This window comes from Leuciscus leuciscus, assembly GCF_965113295.1.
Source record: "Leuciscus leuciscus genome assembly, chromosome: 10".
Lineage (NCBI taxonomy): Eukaryota > Metazoa > Chordata > Actinopteri > Cypriniformes > Leuciscidae > Leuciscus > Leuciscus leuciscus.
The window spans coordinates 23,243,244-23,264,508 of record NC_138734.1 but is presented as its reverse complement, the minus strand read 5'-3'; the positions used below and the strand labels follow the sequence as shown (position 1 = coordinate 23,264,508).

At 37.7% G+C, this 21,265-nt stretch overlaps 1 protein-coding gene and 2 long non-coding RNA genes across 6 annotated transcripts; 2 read left to right on the top strand and 1 right to left on the bottom strand.

Moving 5' to 3' along the window:
* Window positions 1-8: 8 nt before the first annotated feature.
* On the top strand, window positions 9-2,081 carry LOC309508530. Its single transcript, XR_014209507.1, has 3 exons — window positions 9-71; window positions 1,104-1,356; window positions 1,485-2,081. It is a non-coding gene; the product is annotated as an uncharacterized lncRNA (long non-coding RNA).
* An 885-nt stretch (window positions 2,082-2,966) lies between these two features.
* Window positions 2,967-5,995, top strand: LOC309508432 (uncharacterized protein). Its single transcript, XM_082183069.1, has 2 exons — window positions 2,967-3,335; window positions 4,829-5,995. Exons 1-2 carry the CDS (start codon window positions 3,130-3,132, stop codon window positions 5,724-5,726), a joined length of 1,104 nt encoding a protein of 367 aa, XP_082039195.1. The 5' UTR covers window positions 2,967-3,129; the 3' UTR covers window positions 5,727-5,995.
* A 1,153-nt stretch (window positions 5,996-7,148) lies between these two features.
* Window positions 7,149-12,412, bottom strand: LOC309508532. Of its 4 annotated transcripts, none has more exons than XR_014209509.1 (5): window positions 11,856-12,412; window positions 11,526-11,581; window positions 9,435-9,511; window positions 8,922-9,032; window positions 7,149-8,361 (listed from the first exon to the last, which is right to left on the bottom strand). It is a non-coding gene; the product is annotated as an uncharacterized lncRNA (long non-coding RNA). The 4 variants fall into 4 exon arrangements; XR_014209510.1 differs by having other exon boundaries at window positions 7,150-8,361; window positions 8,922-9,002; window positions 9,417-9,475; XR_014209511.1 differs by having other exon boundaries at window positions 7,150-8,361; window positions 9,435-9,475.
* Window positions 12,413-21,265: the final 8,853 nt, after the last annotated feature.

Genomic DNA, 21,265 nt, shown 5'->3' with positions numbered 1-21,265 from the left:
ATCCCTTTGTTTGGCCCTGTGATTCTTCAGGACAAGACCTTGATGCCATCCACAGTCAGTAGATGAAGAAGGTGAGTTTAGCCGAATTCAGTTCTCTTTCCCTTTCTTTTGAGCTTAAATGGACACGTGCACGCAAAATGAAGTCAAAATGCCCATCTTGGTGAGTTTCCTCGTAAACAGTCTTGTGTGTTTTAAACAGAAAGAAAACAGGTGCGTGTCATTTATATTAGGTCTGCGCATTCGTCTTAAAGGGACAGCAGCCTAACGTACCCGCAGCTGTTTGTGTCGCCAATGGTGATCAAACATCAAAAGAGAAAATGACTTGTAGCTTTAGCAAAGATACATTTAATTAATTTATAGTTATTTTATTTTTACAGTGAAGACTTATTTTACATTTTGATAATTCAATTTCTGTACCTGATGTTTTCAGATTTAACTGAAAAACATAATGCACTGCTTATTTCAACTGTATTTTTCTTCTATTGTATTTATCTATGCTTGTTATCTATTGTAATTTTCTATGCAGGTTCACTCCTCTACAAAATCCCCCCAATAGGTTTACTGTTAATTTTCGCTTATTACACTAAAATTCTTATTTCTGTTTTAATTAAAATGTCACAAATGCTAAAATATCAGAAAAGGGAACATCCGAACAGCAGTTTTTGTTGTGTGCCGATCTGCTCTTTGCCGGGAAAAATGAGTAGTACAGAAGTACAAATAGGTTCTGTACTCATAAAGTGACATCAACATTCGCGTCAGCAGTAGCATTCGCCGTCAGGCAAGTGTTATTTAAATAATCTCCTGATGTACTTACAAACTTTCCAATGCCTCGTTTAATGAGTACAGAACCTATTTGTACTACTGTAGAAGTTTGGTGCCATTCTGGGCATTATTAGTGGGGTAATTTACCAGATACAAACCTGGAGCCGCGCATGCACTAAACCATACGGCTGATATCTCTAAATAAACTCTAAATTTTTCAATATCGTGCAGCACTAATATTGAGCATATCTTAAAGTGAACTTGGAATGATAATTTGTGATACCAGATGAGATGTATGTATGATAGATTTTGAACTGTAATATTTTTTTTTTTTTTTTCAGGTTTTCTGGGATCCCAGCGGAAGGCATCAAGGCATCAGATGTTGGCCTGGACAGATGTTCCTGTAAACTACACCGACCTTTGCTTTTGCATGGATGGCTGATTATTACCATGTTCTGTGAGGGCATCATTATAGCAAAACTGAGCATCTGTGACAGTGGAATTTGTAGGTGTAAAGTCACAGAGATAAAAAAATTGATAGTAGTTTCAAACTTTTTTTCTCTTTCTCTCTCATAAACAACACAGCAGTTACAGGTTTTCAAATTCTTTATTGGAGGTGAGACTTATACGTTATATGTAGAGCGAATTCGCAGGTCAGGTTTTCAAATTCTTCATTGGAGGTGAGACTTATACGTTATATGTAGAGCGAATTCGCAGGTCAGGTTTTCAAATTCTTCATTGGAGGTGAGACTTATACGTTATATGTAGAGCGAATTCGCAGGTCAGAGTTCACTAGACTTGAATATTATTTTCTCTGTTTTTTATTTGACTTCAGAGTCGAAAGTGGGCTTAAAGGGTACATAGGCTTAATGGGTATCCTTACCCCTATATAAAACATTCCTTTTTTGATTTGTAGTCTGAAATAATAAATAGTGCAATATAAATAAATGCAATGTAGTGTTTTCAAATATATAAATTTTTCTATACACATTGATGCTGAAATATCTGAATAAATACACGATACCAGCAGCGCTCGTGCTCTCATATCTCCTACAGCTTGTGACACACAATCCCACCTCACTCTTTTCATTTGCTCCGGATGAATATTAATGCCATTACAGGGCTTGAATTTTGGCATGGGATTGTGTGTACATGTAACGCGTTGTCTTTTTATTTTCTTGTTAAATTTGCAGATGGTTTTGGGAGTTTAAATGTTTTGAGCGGAGTGAAGATTGGCACATTCATGTATATTGTATATAAATGAAGACTTTTTCAATTTTGTTTTAAGTTATAGGCTACAGTTTGCAAAAAGATAGTTTTAATTAAAATGTTTGTGCAGTTTTATTTATTGAAATATGTTCATGTTTGAAATATTAAATGTAAATTACTGTTCCTGAATACATTTTGCTAACGCTGTTTTTGATGACTTGTTTTAGGTTGATAATTAAACAATGAATCAACAAAAACATGGATTGTGTGCTTATTTATTTAATACAAACTGATTGATTTACTTATTAATGATAGTTTCTGTAAATTCAATTTATTGTAATAATATATTCATAGGATTCTTAAGTGTTTGAACAATAAACAATGTAGAATATGTTGTTTGTAGACCTATAATTTGTGTACAGGCATATCAGGATGTGTAGACGTTAGGAGAACCTTCCGGGAACGTTCCGAGAACCTTTCGGCAACGTTCCGGGAACGTTCCCCTAACCTATAGGGAACGTTCTATTAACGTAAAGAAAACTTTCCTGGCTAACCAATAGGGAACGTTCTTGGGAACATTCCGGGAACGTTCTGGGAACCAAAAACTAACGTTCCCAGAACGTAAAATTGTTAGCTGGGTGGCAGGCATGTAAACAAATAAAAAATAAAAGTGCCACAGTGTTTGCAAAGCCAGTAATGTGCTTTTAGGAACTGCACTCCTAACTCTTACCCCTCATTTACACTGCACACATCTGCGGAGCATTACGCCGGTTTCACACTGCATGCGCTAGAAGAGCGTCAGCAGCGCATGAGCAGTGCGTACAGTGAGCGGAAGCAGGACACGCGCGTTTTGCTTCCACACTGGCAGCGTTTGACACGCGAAACTGAACCGCGGCGTGTGTAGCTACAGACAGAGTAACCTACTCTATAATGGGTAAGTTGGCATTGCTTTATTTCGTTTTCAAATATTTTTAAGAGAAAAGACTTGTCAAGAAGCTTATTTTATTAATTAATATATTATAGCGTAACTTTTGGTTCATCTTTGTTTTTGTTGACTTTGTTTACCGTGTAGTGCGAGTTGTTGATAGAAGGAAGGCCATTGCGCTGTATTTGCTATTAAGAAGACTACGGAAAAGGCGCAGACTTTGGGTTCACTCCATGAACCGACGAAGGAGAGAATATGGTGCATATTACCATCTTGTCGCTGAACTCCGCCTTGACCGTGACCGCCACCTAAACTACTTCAGGATGAATGCAGAGCAAATGGATCACATTCTTTCCCTGATTGGAGGCCAACTAACAAGGCAAACAACAAACTACAGGCAGTCTATTGAACCCAAGCAGCGACTTGCAGTTACACTGAGGTAAATATTAGGCCATTGTATGTATTTTTAAATATTAATGAATAAATGTATTTTGCTTCAATTAAGTTAAAATATGTATTACACTAGTTTCATGCTTCAAATAAATATCTTTGACTTGGGTAAATCAACTAAAAAAGGTTTATTAAGTATATTGAACCAATATCTCAACAGAGTCATGCATAAAATTATTATGAACATAGGCTACATGCTTAACAACATGAACAATACAAAAAATAATAATTGAAACTGCTAAACTATTTACAACAAATGGTTGGATTAAGTAAAAAAAAAAAAAAAAAAAAAAACGTTTTTAAACTGTAGTACTACAGTTGATGGTAAGTGCTGGAATGTTGTTTATGCATGGTGGACATTGGCGGAGGAGTGACTTGGTGGGGGTGATGGTGGGTTTGTTCCTCATGGTAGGTGGGTGTGGGGTGAATAGGCTGAAATCCAGATTGTGGGTGCTGGCTTCCTCTGCTAGGGAACACTGTGTGTGATGCTGTCGCTTGTTGCCTCTGAACCTCATCTTCTAACTCCAGGTCAGCCAGGTAGGTCATTATGTGTATTTGTGCCCTGGAACGGTTTCTGGGAAGCAACCGATTCAGTTTCGGAATTAAACTGAGGGCAAAATAATACATTTCATCCTCCTGTGTGGGGACATTTGGTGGTACAGGTGTAGTGGGTTGTGTTATTATGTCCAATAACTGTTGCTCTGTTGTATTTGGGGAAACCGTTCTTCTCCGCTTCTGTCTGTATTGTTGAAGGGTGGGGGTAGGGGTGTCAGCTCTGTGAGTTGTTATTTGTGGTGTGGAGGTGCTAGGCAGTGGTGTGGGGGTAACCGATCTTTCGTCTGCCAGTAAGGGTGCTGCAGGCCTCTGTATGGCAGGAAGGGGACTGAAAGGTGTAGCGAGTTGTGAAAATTCTGGCTCCACTTCCTCCTCTGCAACGGTCATGTCCAGAGGTTCCAGCTCACTCTGCAAAGTGTGTCTGGAACTGCAATTAAATTAATTAATATATGATATAAATATATGTCCCCAACACACAAGTATTGTTGTACATTACACACAATTAATAATATTCTCATAATATACTCATGCTCAGTGAAATACTATTTGGTACTAATTGTCTATAAAAGAAAATAAGACACTAAATAGCAAGGTAAAACATAAGGTCAACAACAATGGCATACTAACCTTCTAGGCTGCATGTGTGGCAACAGGAATTCCCTGACTGTGCTACCTGCAGAACCACTGGGCACAACTTTTTTTTGCTTCTTGTTTCTGACAAAAGCATCTCTTAATAACTTCCATCTTCACCTGCATTCACTCACTGTAAAATACATTAAAATATGTATTACATATGTAAATGTAGCCATATATATATATATATATATATATATATATATATATATATATATATATATATATATATATATATATATATAAATAATGCAGAAACAATAAAACAATGTTATATTTGTTTGGTTTTAACAGATTTCTGGGAACTGGAGAGAGCTTCACCAGCCTGGCCTTCCAGTACCGTCTAGGCATAAGCACTGTTGCTGAGTCTGTCCACATGACCTGTCAAGCAATTGAGCAGCAGATGATGGCATCACAGTTCCCTAGACCAACAGAGGACATGTGGAGAGCCATAGCGTCCACATTTTGGGAAAAATGGAACTTCCCAAACTGCCTGGGTGCTATTGATGGGAAACATGTTACAATTGTGTCACCTGCACATTCTGGTAGCTTGTTTTTTAATTACAAGAAGACTTTTTCTATAGTTCTTCTAGCACTAGCAGATGCAGACTACAGGTTTACGTTTGTCCAGGTCGGAGACTTCGGCAGAACAAGCGATGGTGGAGTGTTTAGTAGTTCTGCTCTTGGAAGAGCCATTGAGGCCAAAGGTTTGTCTGTCCCTGCAGACTTCCCTTTACCAGGATCTGGTGTACAGGGCCCAATGCCTTACACCATGGTGGGTGATTCTGCATTCCCACTAAAAACATATTTGATGAGACCTTTTCCAGGGAACAGAATCCCACGATGGAGACAAATGTTCAATTACAGACTGTCACGGGCAAGGATGGTGGTGGAATGTGCTTTTGGCATTCTGTCATCCAGGTGGAGGGTACTCCATACAAGGATTAATGTGAAGCCAGAGAATGCAGACTCTATAGTCACGGCAGCCTGCATCCTTCACAACTACCTGACAAACCCATCAGAAAATCAGAGGTGGGTGGAAGAGGCAGAAGAAAGGGGGGAAGTCCTACCACCTGTTAGAAACATGGGTGGAAATAGGGGATGCAGAGAAGCTTATGATGTGCGTGAAAAGCTTTGCACATTTTTCTGCTCAATTGAGGGTAGAGTGTCCTGGCAAGACAACATGGTCTAGGTTTTAAGACAAAAAATTCATCACTGTAAAAATTCTAGATATTGAAAAAGTTAATAGCCTAACTTACTGCTCAACTTGAAAACTGCAGTTACTTGCATTAACATCTGCTTCTCTTGCTTATGTGTGCTTACTGTGTGCAAATTGTAAATAAATGCTTCATTTAATAAATTTGTTGTTTCTTGGAGAAAGGATTTTTTCATTTAAACTTGTCAAAAAAACTAAAAAACTTACCATCTGCACCAAGAGCCACCGCAACTTCCTCCCATGCCTTTTCCATGGCACTTTTATTTTTTTATATATATATATATATGTATGTATATATGTATGTATGTGTATATACATAAATATATTAAATGAATCTGTAAACTGGCAGTATACATCGATTAAACTTGTTTTTGTAGTTTGGCCAACAATTTTGTTTTGGACATTTAATTTTAAATTGATGAAGGTTAATTTGATTGTTTAAAACACAAGAGATCTCATCAATGTGCTTTTTGGGTGAAACTGCTGTGTGTTTTGGCCATGAAAAATACATGGTCACTTTAATTCAGCGTAAGCGGCGCGTTAAAAATAGACTGGGCGCCGAAACTATCGCGGCACTGCTGTTCCTGCTCTGCTCCTGCTACGCGCTGCCGCGCCGCTTCTGCGTGCGGTGTGAATGCACTCATTGAATAACATGGACGCCGAAAAAAATACGCGCTGCTCACGCGCTGCTGACGCTTGCGGTGTGAAACCGGCGTTACGGCTACCGGAGCTGATCGCGCCCATTCTAGTCAATGCAATTGTGTTTACACCGGCCGCGACGCGGCGCGTTTCAGAAGCTTCCCAGAAGCGGCTCTCCGCGCCGCTTCGCTAAATATAGGCGCCTAGTCTATTTTTGACGGACGCGCGTCCAAGTCGCACTGGAAATACAAAATAAAAGTAAAATAAACATTGTCAAATTCAAAATAAACCCCCTGTGCAAACTCCCAAACGTATTACACACCAATATCCTTGGTAGAAACCATAGACTGTATGGTAGAAACCCAAAAATCAAGAAAAACCACGTCGGACAGGCAAATCACGTGGTCTCGCGCATCCAGTCGCTCCGCTTCTGAAATGCTCCTGGTGTGAGTTGGCACCGCGTGGAGGACGGAATAAAATATGGCAAGCCAAAGTATTCATAAACGCCTGGTCAGGCGTCTGATTGCACACTGACACGTCAAAAGCGTGCGTTTTGACCGCCAAACGCGCGTCCCTGACGTGCGATTTGCCATAAAAGCGCACCCCAGCTAACAATTTTACGTTCTGGGAACGTTCTGGGAACGTTCCCAAGAACGTTCCCTATTGGTTAGCCAGGAAAGTTTTCTTTACGTTAATCGAACGTTCCCTATAGGTTAGGGGAACGTTCCCAAAACGTTCCCGGAAGGTTCTCGGAACGTTCCCGGAAGGTTCCCGGAACGTTCTCCTAACGTCTACACATCCTGATATGCCTGTACACAAATTATAGGTCTACAAACAACATATTCTACATTGTTTATTGTTCAAACACTTAAAAATCCTATGAATATATTATTACAATAAATTGAATTTACAGAAACTATCATTAATAAGTAAATCAATCAGTTTGTATTAAATAAATAAATCAGCACACAATCCATGTTTTTGTTGATTCATTGTTTAATTATCAACCTAAAATAAGTCATCAAAAACAGCGTTAGCAAAATGTATTCAGGAACAGTAATTTACATTTAATAATTCAAACATGAAAATATTTCAATAAATAAAACTGCACAAACATTTTAATTAAAACTATCTTTTTGCAAACTGTAGCCTATAACTTAGAACAAAATTGAAAAAGTCTTCATTTATATAAACAATATACATGAATGTGCCAATCTTCACTCCGCTCAAAACATTTAAACTCCCAAAACCATCTGCAAATTTAACAAGAAAATAAAAAGACAACGCGTTACATGTACACACAATCCCATGCCAAAATTCAAGCCCTGTAATGGCATTAAAATTAATCCGGAGCAAATGAAAAGAGTGAGGTGGGATTGTGTGTCACAAGCTGTAGGAGATATGAGAGCACGAGCACTGCTGGTATCGTGTATTTATTCAGATATTTCAGCATCAATGTGTATAGAAAAATTTATATATTTGAAAACACTACATTGCATTTATTTATATTGCACTATTTATTATTTCAGACTACAAATCAAAAAAGGAATGTTTTATATAGGGGTAAGGATACCCATTAAGCCTATGTACCCTTTAAGCCCACTTTCGACTCTGAAGTCAAATAAAAAACAGAGAAAATAATATTCAAGTCTAGTGAACTCTGACCTGCGAATTCGCTCTACATATAACGTATAAGTCTCACCTCCAATGAAGAATTTGAAAACCTGTAACTGCTGTGTTGTTTATGAGAGAGAAAGAGAAAAAAAGTTTGAAACTACTATCAATTTTTTTTTTTTATCTGTGACTTTACACCTACAAATTCCACTGTCACAGGTGCTCAGTTTTGCTATAATGATGCCCTCACAGAACATGGTAATAATCAGTCATCCATGCAAAAGCAAAGGTCGGTGTAGTTTACAGGAACATCTGTCCAGGCCAACATCTGATGCCTTCCGCTGGGATCCCAGAAAACCTGAAAAAAAAAAAATATATATTACAGTTCAAAATCTATCATACATACATCTCATCTGGTATCACAAATTATCATTCCAAGTTCACTTTAAGATATGCTCAATATTAGGGCTGCACAATATTGAAAAATGTAGAGTTTATTTAGAGATATCAGCCGTATGGTTTAGTGCATGCGCGGCTCCAGGTTTGTATCTGGTAAATTACCCCACTAATAATGCCCAGAATGGTACCAAACTTCTACAGTAGTACAAATAGGTTCTGTACTCATTAAACCAGGCATTGGAAAGTTTGTAAGTACATCAGGAGTTTATTTAAATAACACTTGTCTGACGGCTAATGCTACTGCTGACGCGAATGTTGATGTCACTTTATGAGTACATAACCCATTTGTACTTCTGTACTACTCATTTTCCCCGACATAGAGCAGATCGGCACACAACAAAAACTGCTGTTCGGATGTTCCCTTTTCTGATATTTTAGCATTCGTGACATTTTAATTAAAACAGAAATAAGAATTTTAGTGTAATAAGCGAAAATTAACAGTAAACCGAGATCACCTACCGCTGCAGATGTGTACAGAAGTGAAAAGCAGAAATGCTTAGACCTCTTTCCGGTTCGACCGCTGGGCGCTCCGCATAACCCCTATTGGGAGGATTTTGTAGAGGAGTGAACCTGCATAGAAAATTACAATAGATAACAAGCATAGATAAATACAATAGAAGAAAAATACAGTTGAAATAAGCAGTGCATTATGTTTTTCAGTTAAATCTGAAAACATCAGGTACAGAAACTGAATTATCAAAATGTAAAATAAGTCTTAACTGTAAAAATAAAATAACTATAAATTAATTAAATGTATCTTTGCTAAAGCTACAAGTCATTTTCTCTTTTGATGTTTGATCACCATTGGCGACACAAACAGCTGCGGGTACGTTAGGCTACTGTCCCTTTAAGACGAATGCGCAGACCTAATATAAATGACACGCATCTGTTTTCTTTCTGTTTAAAACACACAAGACTGTTTACGAGGAAACTCGCCAAGATAGGCATTTTGACAAGATGGGCTAAACTTACCTTCTTCATCTACTGACTATGGATGGCATCAAGGTCTTGTCCTGAAGAATCACAGGGCCAAACAATAGGGATTATATCTGGTAACAAGAGTAAAGACATAACTTTAAGAACTCTAATGATATATTTACCCCCTGATACTGCATTGGGGATATCAATTCAAACATTTTTAAAGGCTAAGAGTATGAGCCACAGCTAGACATGTGCCGGTATTCGGTAATGCGATAAATCGCGGTAATGAATATGCACGATATTGTTATCGCGGGCACTTCAAAATACCGTGAAAAATAATAGATCCGAATTTAGATTTTTAGAACGCGCATTATAGCGTATTTTCCATCAACCGCTTAAACAAACACTGCGTATATGCTGCGCGAAACACGTGCGCACTCTGATGTAAACAATCGCCACGTGTATAAGCATGCGGCCTGTGCGCACTTCTAGTCTAATGTAAACAGTCCTCACATGGAGAAGCAGCATGGTGGAAGGAGGAACGCCGCCGCCTACAGTCTATGGCCGCCGCCGATCTATCCGGATCCATCCCGCTTCAAAAAGCAGAGCTGCCAACTCGACGCATTCAGCGCGAGACTCTTCACACGATCACGCCACACATCCGTTTTCTCACGCAGAGAAAAATCGCGGAGCAAAGAGGACACGAAGACCGTCAAACAAGACAGAGCAGGTTACTTTTGATATGAAACAGGAGAACAAATCTGTCACAGAACGTTACATTTAAACCACATTAAAGGCTATGTTCACACTTAGCGTCTTTTTTGACAAGAAAAAGTTGACAACGGCGTTTTTTTAGCAAAAAAAAACGCTGGCAGCGTTCGGTTACAAATAGCAGCCGAGCGCGTCTTTTGTGGCTGGCGCATATACTGACGCGTCTTGACCATGCGTCAACATACGACGAAAAGGGTACCCCCATAACGTCCATATGTGACGATTCGGGTTATGGGTAGGTTTAGGTATGCGTTAGGGTACCGCTAGGAGGCGCTGCTGGTGCGCTTCTGTCTGCGTCTCATATTGACGTTAAAGGGGTACCCTTTTCGTCGTATGTTGACGCATGGTCAAGACGCGTCAGTATATGACGTTTTGGGGTGAGACCGGGCTGCTATAACAAGAGCTGCAACAGTAGCCTAGTGCTGTGTGATGCAAAAAATGTCGAGAAAGAGAAAGTTGGCTCTTGCGTTGGCTTTTGAAGTTACCGGGGAGGAGAATGTCGGTTCACAAAGACGTTTGTGGGTGCACGACAGACAGTTGTTCTTGTTGTTATGGAAACGACAGGTCTCGCTACTCGCTTGTCATTGGTCAGCTGTCAAAAAGGCGCTTGACGTAGGGCGTTCTTTTCAGAAAAGTTGAACTTTTTTCAACTTAAAAAGACGCTCTGAGCTGCAGAAAAAGACTCCGGCGGTGGCGTCTAAAAAAGCGCTCAGGACTTTTTTGAAAAAACGGTTCACTCCATAGGGTTATAATGTAGAACAGACGCTGGCAGTTTGAAAAAAGACGCTAAGTGTGAACATAGCCTTATATTTGATTTAATTCGTTATTTGTAACCTTTAACAATGCCAGCTGATAGGGCTCTATATGGTTACATAGCATTATGTGAGATATTTTTTTTCATGAGAAAAAAATAACATGTTGGCTATCTACTGTAGCCTTCCTAATATTTATCCAAAATTAGTCAATATTGAATCAAGATTTAAATCAAATCCCAAGTATTGAATTGAAATCGTTAAATTTGTGTTAAGCAATAGAACTTAATAAAATTCAGTTTAGTTACCAAATGTTTTGACAATCACAATTACACCTTGTGATGCAAGTTTTATTTATTTTTTACATCACCCCCCCAATCCCTCTGTTTCTCATGTGCAATTAAAATATCGTGATAATACCGTATACCGTGATAAAAGCTCACTCAATTAATCGCAGCATGAAAATGTGATACCGGCACATGCCTAGCCACAGCTGCCCAAGATATCTGTGAAAAATAACTGACTAAAGTTGTCGACCCCCTGAACCACATTCAGCATTTAAAAGTACAAAGAATTTCAGTATTGATCAATAAAAAAAAACATACAAATACATAAATACCTTTGAGTTGGACAGTATGGTGTCAGTCTCATTGGCCAACATAATTCAAAACAGACCTAAAGAAATAAAATAAAATATACTAATGATCAGGATATCATGTTATCATAATAGTTAAATGAATTATTATTATAACTATGACCATTATAATATTGTATTAGTCGCCTATTATTTAGCTGATTATTTAGCCTACAGGCTTCTCAAGGACAATCTCACTGAAAAACCCTGGGGTTAATGATTTTAAAATGTGAGACTTATTTCAAAAGCATAAATCTTACAGACCCCAAATCTTTGAACAGTAGTGCACTGTATGTTTGAGGTGGTTTTGCTTACTAGTCATATGGTTCATAGCCGTGGAGATTGTCTTGGACAGGGGGTGCAGCAGGCCATCACAGCATGATGATCTAGGAACATAACAAGCTATTTGTCACAGAGCCAACAATATTACATGGGATTGGTTTAATAAAAGGAACCAAGCTAGAACAGAGGTGAAATGCAGAAAAGATAAATATATAAAAATCTTAAGATAATATATTGTGAAATAAATGCATATGGAATTATTATCATGATTAAACAATAACTCACCCCTTGTTGTAGAGGATTTATTTTCTCTCTCGCTATTCTGAAATCACATTTTAGCAATATTGGTAAGTGACGTCACTGATTAAGTTAACAATACAGTGCATTCTTTTAGGTTAAATAAATTAGCTTACTTCCAATCACCCATTGACAAATTACCAGCAAAACTATAAAAAAAACTGTTATCTACACTAAATATGTGTTTAAAAACCCAAACTTTCATAAATAAGACCTTAACTTAACGTAACTTAGGCCTAACGTTCTCTTCTGAAACCGGTTAGCTTAGATGCTAACGGACTTTTTCAAAGACACAAAACGGGGTCTTTTTGACCCCAAATGACTTTTGCTCAAATTAAAAAAAATGTTCCCTTTGTCCAAATGGTATGAAACCTTCTACGGCTCTTCACACTTTCTAGATCTACAAAAAAAAAATTAAATTGGAATGATATCTGTTTTTATGTTAGCGTGACAAAAATTGTGACACTCGTGGTCTTCGGGGTCTCTGGAGACCCCGCAATCAAAATATACAAAATTCATCATCAAAATCAGAAACAACGCAGAACACATCGACAGAAATGGCACAAATAAAGTGGCACACTTCCACCAATGCAAAAAACATCCACAATGCTAAATTATTTTGCTCACAACACGCGCACACACACACACACACACACACACATATAGAGGAATACATTTTTGAGACTATAAAAACTGTTCTCTTATCATTTGTCAAATAAAATCATCCAAAATGCAGTACCACCACAAAAATAAATTGGTGACACTGACACATTGAAAATGTGCACACTCACACACACACGCACACACACACACACACACACACACATGCACACACACACACAGGAACATTTATAGGGCTATAATTTGTCAAAATTATGGGGGGGGGGGGGGTGGGTTCAGTACAAAAAAATGCTAAACTTTGACAAAAATATTTTATTTTTGTTATAATTGTGATTTTATAATATTTAGATATGAATCCAACTGAATCCAACTTGTGAAAAGATATCTTTCAGGTAGTCAAATAGCAAATAGCATATAGTGGAGCTCTATGGCCATCTAGTGGTTAAAGTGATATTTTTTTAATTTTAAAACTGCATTTTCCAAAAAATGGGCATAAATGTTACATTAAACCATTTAAAATGGTCCATGTTATCCCCATGAATGAAAGTTAGAAATCTGGGTCTTTTATAAAGTGAATTTTACATCATATGCTGTTTTTTTGTAAAAAGCTTATTTAAATAAATATTTATTTATTTATTTATAGAAATTTAAAAGATATCATAAATTCTCCAAAAACTGCACAAATGTTGAGTAAAAACATTAACAAACAGAATAAAATTACATTTGTAAAAAAAAAAAACTATTATCTTGTTACAAAATTAAATGTTATTGTCTGGGGTCTCTGGAGACCCCAAAAAACACGAGTGTAGACATAAATATAGACCATCAGAGGGTTAAAGTAAATATTCAACAGAAGCGTGTCAATTACACGTAAGAAATGTGTCAGGGACGTTTGTGTGTATTATTTGTGAGATTTTGTTGACTAAACTTACCTGAAAGCAGTGAAACCAACCACGACAGACGGGAGTTTTGTTGTTTGTCAGTTGTTGATGACGTTTCTGGTTTCCATCTGCTCTCGCGCAGCACACGTGCGCGCTCCAGTGTTTGATTCCGCGCTCCAGTGTTTGATTCCGCGCATGCGCATTAAAACACTTCAAAGTCACGCAGCATTTAAATAAACATATAGAATTAAAATGTATAACATAATTTAAAATATCATTAATAAAAAGTTATTGCGAATAGATCTGAACGTTGTTGGTTATCTTATAACCTTAGGGGACCGTACTGACGACGTTGTCAGTTGGTAATCTGCCTGTTAAGTGATATTAAAATAATAACCTGCAGAGAACGTTCCCAGAACGTTCTCTTTAGGTTATACAAATAAAACCTAAAAATAATTAACTAAAAAAGACTGCCTACCAATGAGCAAAGTTATTGATTACTTAGGCATTATCTACTGCCTGATAATGGTCATTTAATTAAGCATTTGATAAATGGTGTTAAAGCACAAAACATTGCAAACCATTCAATTGGTTTAAGAAATTAAATTAAATTAAAATTAAAATTAAATTAAACCTAAAAATAACCTACAGGGAACGTTCTGGGAACGTTCCCTTAAAGTTATAAAACTTGGTTGGACGTCACCACGACAGACCGGTACATCGGCCGCATTACTGCAGAAGCTGCACCGATCCGTCTGTCAATCTCCCGTTCCATCCTTCCCTCACTCGCGAACAAGACCCCAAGATACTTAAACTCCTCCACTTGAGGCAGGAACTGAACCAACCTGAAGTGGGCAAACCACCCTTTTCCGACTGAGGACCATGGTCTCGGATTTGGAGGTTATAAAAAGTTATAAAAATAGAACTTAAAAATAACCTGCAGGGAACGTTCCCAGAAAGTTCTCTTTAGGTTATAAAATTAAACCTAAAAAATAACCTACAGGGAACGTTCTGGGAACGTTCTCTTAAAGTTATGCAGATAGAACCTAAAAATAACCTACAGGGAACGTTCTGGGAACGTTCTCTTTAGGTTATAAAATTAAACCTAAAAATAACCTACAGGGAACGTTCTGGGAACGTTCCCTTAAAGTTATAAAAATAGATCCTAAAAATAACCTACAGGGAATGTTCCCAGAACGTTCTCTTTAGGTTATAAATTTAAACCTAAAAATAACTTACAGGGAACGTTCTGGGAACGTTCCCTTAATGTTATAAACATAGATCCTAAAAATAACCTACAGGGAACGTTCCCAGAACGTTCTCTTTAGGTTATAAATTTAAACCTAAAAATAACCTACAGGGAACGTTCTGGGAATGTTCCCTTAATGTTATAAACATAGATCCTAAAAATAACCTACAGGGAACGTTCCCAGAACGTTCTTGTTTGGTTCCCAAAAAAATAACCAAATGGGAACCAAACGGGAACGTTGGGGAACGTTCTGTGTTTGCTGGGACGTTCTTAACGCGCGCTTTGTGGTCACGACAAACGCGCGGTTTCTGCATCAAAACGCGCGTCCTCGACGTGTGATCTGCTATTTAAAACGCACGTTTGCAACGTGCGCTTTGGGGTCACCGAAAACGCGCGTTTTTGACGCGCGTTTATAATAACAAAAAAGGGCGTTGAAAACGTGTGTTTTGACTAGGACAAAACGCACGCTTTTGACGTGTAAACAGTTAACCCAACAGGCAGTACAAACGTGTGTGAAGTTTCCAACCAGGCGAAAAGGACACGTGAAATAGGAGTTAAAATCAGTTTGAACGGGTCAGTGTCATTGGCTGCTGAAGGCTTGGGTCTAACCATTTCTGTGGGCTTAGCCCCCCTAAGCTACTGCTTAGCTTAGCTACTGTTCATAGACTAGGCTACCACCATTTAACATGCCATAGATCAGGTTATTCAGCCTATCTATTTTGTCCTTTTTTGTAGAACTTATAGAAATAATATATTTAAATTGCAGTTTTATAAAAATTTTGATAAAAATAAAATTGCCTTGTTTTTCTTTGCTCATGCCTTTGTCCCTATGTGGTTTAGGTCTCTTGTATTATCATTAAACCCAAGCAAAACAGCATGGAATTATCGATGGCAAATTTTACAGAGGAGGGGATTATAATTGGTGAGTTATTATAATCCAATAGTTATCATTTAAGTTAAAAAAAAGAAAGAGAGAAAAAACACAGTTATTTTCCAATTGTAATTTTGGTAAGATTTTACAAAAAGGTTTCATACATTATTTAAGTACATTAGTTCACATGAATTAATAATGAACTGCACTTCTACATGTTAATTTAAAATTTCATTTCAACCTTTACTAATATTTATTCAAATCAAAAGTTGTTGTTAACATTACTTAATGCACTGCGAACTAACAGGGTACTAAAAGGGTACACTTCTCAGATTAGTAAAGTAAAACAAAGTTGTTAAAGTAGTTTAAGTTTATGAACATTTTAAATGTATACAATACATAATGTTGTTTATATATATATATATATATATATATACAATTATTTTTTTTATTTTTTTTACAAAACATTTTCAACCCTAAAACTTCAAGAAAATCTATGTTAAATATCTGGACAAGTTCTGGGCCAGATTTTAGGTTGATGTCTCAATAAATGAGCATTAGGAAAGATTGTATTGTGCGCAGTACCAAAATTTTCCACTAGATGACATCCAGACTCCACCGATGAGATCTTCGACTTCCATGTATGGTTTTTAGTGATCTGAACCTTATATTTCCATACTATTCCAAATATGTATGAAGTAGACATCCTATTCAGAAATAGTTAGGGCAGTAATGTTAATATTTGATTTGAATTCAATCTCTAAAACACATATAAAAATGTACGGAAAGAATCAAAGCCCGAGTTGTAGTTTGCCTCCACATCACAAATGAAGAATCTATTGGTATTTATCTACTGCTGTCATTTCTTTTGATAATTACTTGTTTGGGGTGCTCCATGGTCATGTATTTAGACCAGTTACTGCTGTTTTAATTCTGTAATGGTAATGTATGTACAGTATTTCAATGTACAGTATGTCATATTACACCTCTTTAGATGCTATCTTCAGTCTAAAAATGTATTTAATCAAGTAAGCATATCCAAATATACAGAAATACAATCCAGATATACATCAAAATAACTTAAAGGATGCAAAAAGTAATGCAAGAATGATTTAATGTAATTTCAGAACCGTTCTGAGATAGTATTTTTCATGTCGTGTATGTTGACATTTAGTAGGCTACACTATGATTGCCCAAAGAATTCACATTTAACTTTTTAATTTTAACAAATGTATAGGTAATGCAGAGGAGTACTGTGTGCTTTGCAGCATGCTGCAGACAAACCCAACGAATTGAAATGGTATACAACTTACAATACACACACCCAAAAAGCATTAGTTTAACTTTATGTGCCATGTTTTTAGGGCCCAAGCCCTGAAAGGGCGAAGGCCCTATTGTTTTCCTTAGGATTATTTTTTTTTATTTTTTATTTATTTTTATTTATTACGACTATTCAGGCACTTTTGGGGCCTTTAACATGCTCGAAAACTCTTGAAACTTTGCACACGGGTCAGAACCCGCGGCCATCAGGGCCGGGCTGAAGCTGGTACCCGAGCGTGGCAGGGGGGCTCGACAGAGCCCCCTGGAACGGGGTCCGAAAACTCTTTTGACCCAGCCCTGCTCAAAATTTTGTAATTCCTGCTTTGAATTGGCAGGAAGTTGTAACAGTTCCTGCTAAACAATTCAGTCCAACCCAGGCACAGATGCAACAACTGCAGGATGTGGACATTCTTGCAGGACCTGTTGGTAGTCCGGCTATTGCACTTCAAACTGTAATTTATATTCTGCACCAGTAGATTGCTTTTGATTTGGTTCTACTGACATTTGAAAATAAACCTATCTATCGATCTAGATGTAGATGACTATCCATCTATCTAGAGATGTAGAGATGGATTATCCATGTTAATGGGTTGACTGGTTTTATTTGGTGCTAATTGAGGTGAAGACTTCATAACATAAGCCTTATAACATAGACAGTATTTATTTATATTTGAAACCTGGTAAGATGCATCACATTTGTAGAAAATAAATTGGATAAAAAATATAATTGATTGATCCCAGGATGTAAATTAGTTCTGTTACCATTGCTCACATTTAAGAAAAGAAATAAAAAGCATATGTTAAATCTTAAAAATTAGGATGACTTGTGCATGTTTGAAATAACATGAGGGTGAATAAATTTAGACAGAATGTTTTGAATTTTGAGTGAACTATCGGATGTTTCTGTAATTTGGTCCCTGTAAAGCATCTTGGTGGCACCCTGCTCGCAATAGTGATACATTTTATAGTCATATATATATATATGGTTATGTTGCTTAACAAACATAAGGTTATGTTGCTTAACAAATTTTCATTACAACTGCATCGATCAAGAACCACATCTGTACACTTTTCCCCAATCAAATGTTAAAAAAGATGAAAATGTAAAAAAGTTGAAACTTGAGGTATAGATATACAGCTAGAATGGTATTAATGTGCAAAAGAAGGCAATGTTATCTTGGTAAAAAAAAAATTTTTTTCATAAATTGCAATCTAGATATTTTCTTTGGCCTACACAAGAAAAAGAAAATGGAACAAATATAGGGACAAATTAAGTTCTTATATATGTCCTGCCCTGAGCACAAGCTCTCAATCTAATCCTGTAAGTCTTAAATACTTCTATAAAGTATAAAATACCCTATTTAAACACTAAGTCTTAAAAAAAAAAAAAAAGGATAATATCACCTGTGTACTTAATTACTGTTTGTCTGTGTTGAGCGCACAATATTTGAACAAAAAGGTTTCAATAAGCGCCAGCTGCTTGTGATACCTTCAAATGTAAGCACAACGAAAGTCCACGTTGTTCTCTAAAGACAGATATTGATTAACCTGCATTGATTGCTTACCTCCACCGTAACTGATTTTCCCACACAAATGTTAATGATTTCATGTTAGAGCTAGAATGACCACTAATGTGTTTATTTACAAAAAGGCATGAGCGAAGAAAAACAAGGCAATTTTATTTTTATCAAAATTTTGATAAAACTTCGCCAAGTTCTACAAAAAAGGACAAAATAGAAAGGCTGAATAACCTGATCTATGGCATGTTAAATGGTGGTAGCCTAATCTATGAACAGTAGCTAAACCCCCCTAAGCCCACAGAAATGGTTAGACCCAAGCCTTCAGCAGCCAATGACACTGACCCGTTCAAACTGATTTGAACTCCTATTTCATGCGTCCTTTTCGCCTGGTTGGAAACTTCACACACGTTTGTACTGCCTGTTGGGTTAACTGTTTACACGTCAAAAGCGTGCGTTTTGTCCTAGTCAAAACACACGTTTTCAACGCCCATTTTTGTTATTATAAACGCGCGTCAAAAACGCGCGTTTTCGGTGACCCCAAAGCGCACGTTGCAAACGGGCGTTTTAAATAGCAGATCACACGCCGAGGACGCGCGTTTTAATGCAGAAACTGCACGTTTGTGACGCGCGTTTTCCGTGACCACAAAGCGCGCGTTAATTACGTGCGCTTTTATGGCAAATCGCGCGTTTGGCAGTCAAAACGCACGCTTTTGACGTGTCAGTGTGCAATCAGACGCCTGACCAGGCGTTTATGAATACTTTGGCTTGCCATAATAAAACCTTCCCAGATAGCATACATATCCGGGCCTCATCTGGGCCAACTATGGCACATGTGGCTCAGTTCTGGCAGCGGCAAAGGTTATATGGGCCGTCTCTGGCCCACACACATCAAGCCGGTTTTAGTGTGAGTCGTGGCATGCTGTTCATGGGCCAGATCTGGCCCTTGTGCAACAAACCGGCTTTAGTTTGAGTCGTGGCTTGCTGTGTGTGGGCCAGATCTGGCCCGTGTGCAACAAACCGGCTTTAGTTTGAGTCGTGGCTTGCTGTGTGTGGGCCAGATCTGGCCCGTGTGCAACAAACCGGCTTTAGTTTGAGTCGTGGCTTGCTGTGTGTGGGCCAGATCTGGCCCATGTGCAACAAACCGGCTTTAGTTTGAGTCGTGGCTTGCTGTGTGTGGGCCAGATCTGGCCCGTGTGCAACAAACCGGCTTTAGGTTGAGTCGTGGCTTGCTGTGTGTGGGCCAGATATGGCCTTTGTGCAACAAACCGGCTTTAGTTTGAGTCGTGGCTTGCTGTGTGGGGGCCAGATCTGGCCCGTGTGCAACAAACCAGTTTTAGGATTGTTGTGCGTGGGCCAGATATGATATTTAGTATGATATTAATTCATGGTTATTAAGTTTTAAAATGTAAAGGAAGAAGGCTGACTTTTGTTCTTTTCCCTTTGTTTGTCTTAGATCTGATAAAGAATCATTGGATTAAGCCATCCTTTCTTTTTCATAATCCGACAGATTTGTCTGTATAATTAAGATACTATTCTGTTCTTTAACTTTGACACTGAACTTGAGGAATTCTAGGTAATAGCAGTCATTCTGGTCATTCATTAGTAATCAGTAACCTAGATATGAATAGCTTATTCTAGATTGCGAAGGGCATGTTGTTTATTTGTTAATTTATATATTGGACAATGATGGAAATAAACTAGGATACTGACATTTGCGATGTATACAGCCTTATGAAAAGCAGCAATCAATTAGATCAAAAGTAATCAGAAAAAAAAATTCAGTCACCTGCAACATCTGCATATTCAATCAATGATTTTTTTGGACTAATGTAGTTTGCACATGCACACAGATTATCTGTTATCTTTGTGGGCACTCTCAATAGACATCTTTAAATGTGCAGTCTGTAAGAATGTCTGTAAACTAGTGGTGGAAATAGGTACTGCAGTCCAAATTCAAGTTATGGGAGATTGTTGTTCACTCCGTCCCCTCCTCTTCAGACTTGACCCTCATGCAGGTTGCCAGTTTAAGGTCACGCAACAGGAACGAGCGCAATTGACAATGGAAGCCGAGGAGACTTACTCATAAGTTGATGAGTTGATTTATCCATGTTATTATATGCTCTTGGTCATACCATTACAATGACCTGGGGGCCCGCCAGCGTTTTTTTGGGGAGCACAAAGTCAGCGTCTTGATACGGTTGGACCTAAACCGGGAACTTCCGCCAATAGCTTTATGAATTATGAAAAGGTTCCTCCAGTGCGAAAGCCCTTAATGACGTTTGTATACCAGATAAAGGCAGCAATGCACTAATCTGGCTTTAACACACAGTTGTCTTCATTAAAAGTAGGAACACTTCTTATCTAGTGCTGATGCCACCAGTGCTGATTTTCCGTATCGGAAAACTTTAAAATGGCACTTTATGACAAAAAGATTGGCGACCCCTGTTGTTGAACAATTTTAAAATAGTTTGCACTGTCACTAATTTGTAAATGTGATGAATGGAACCTTTTTTTATCGATTTATAATGTATGTGTGAAGTGCTTAAGTGGAGTAAAACATATTTTAAGGCAATCAGTTTGCATTGTTTTAACAAGATGTATAATTAAATACAACTGAAATTCCAAGTTGCAGGAAATATTACATTATTTAGCTCAACTTACACCACTAAATAAGCATTTGTTAC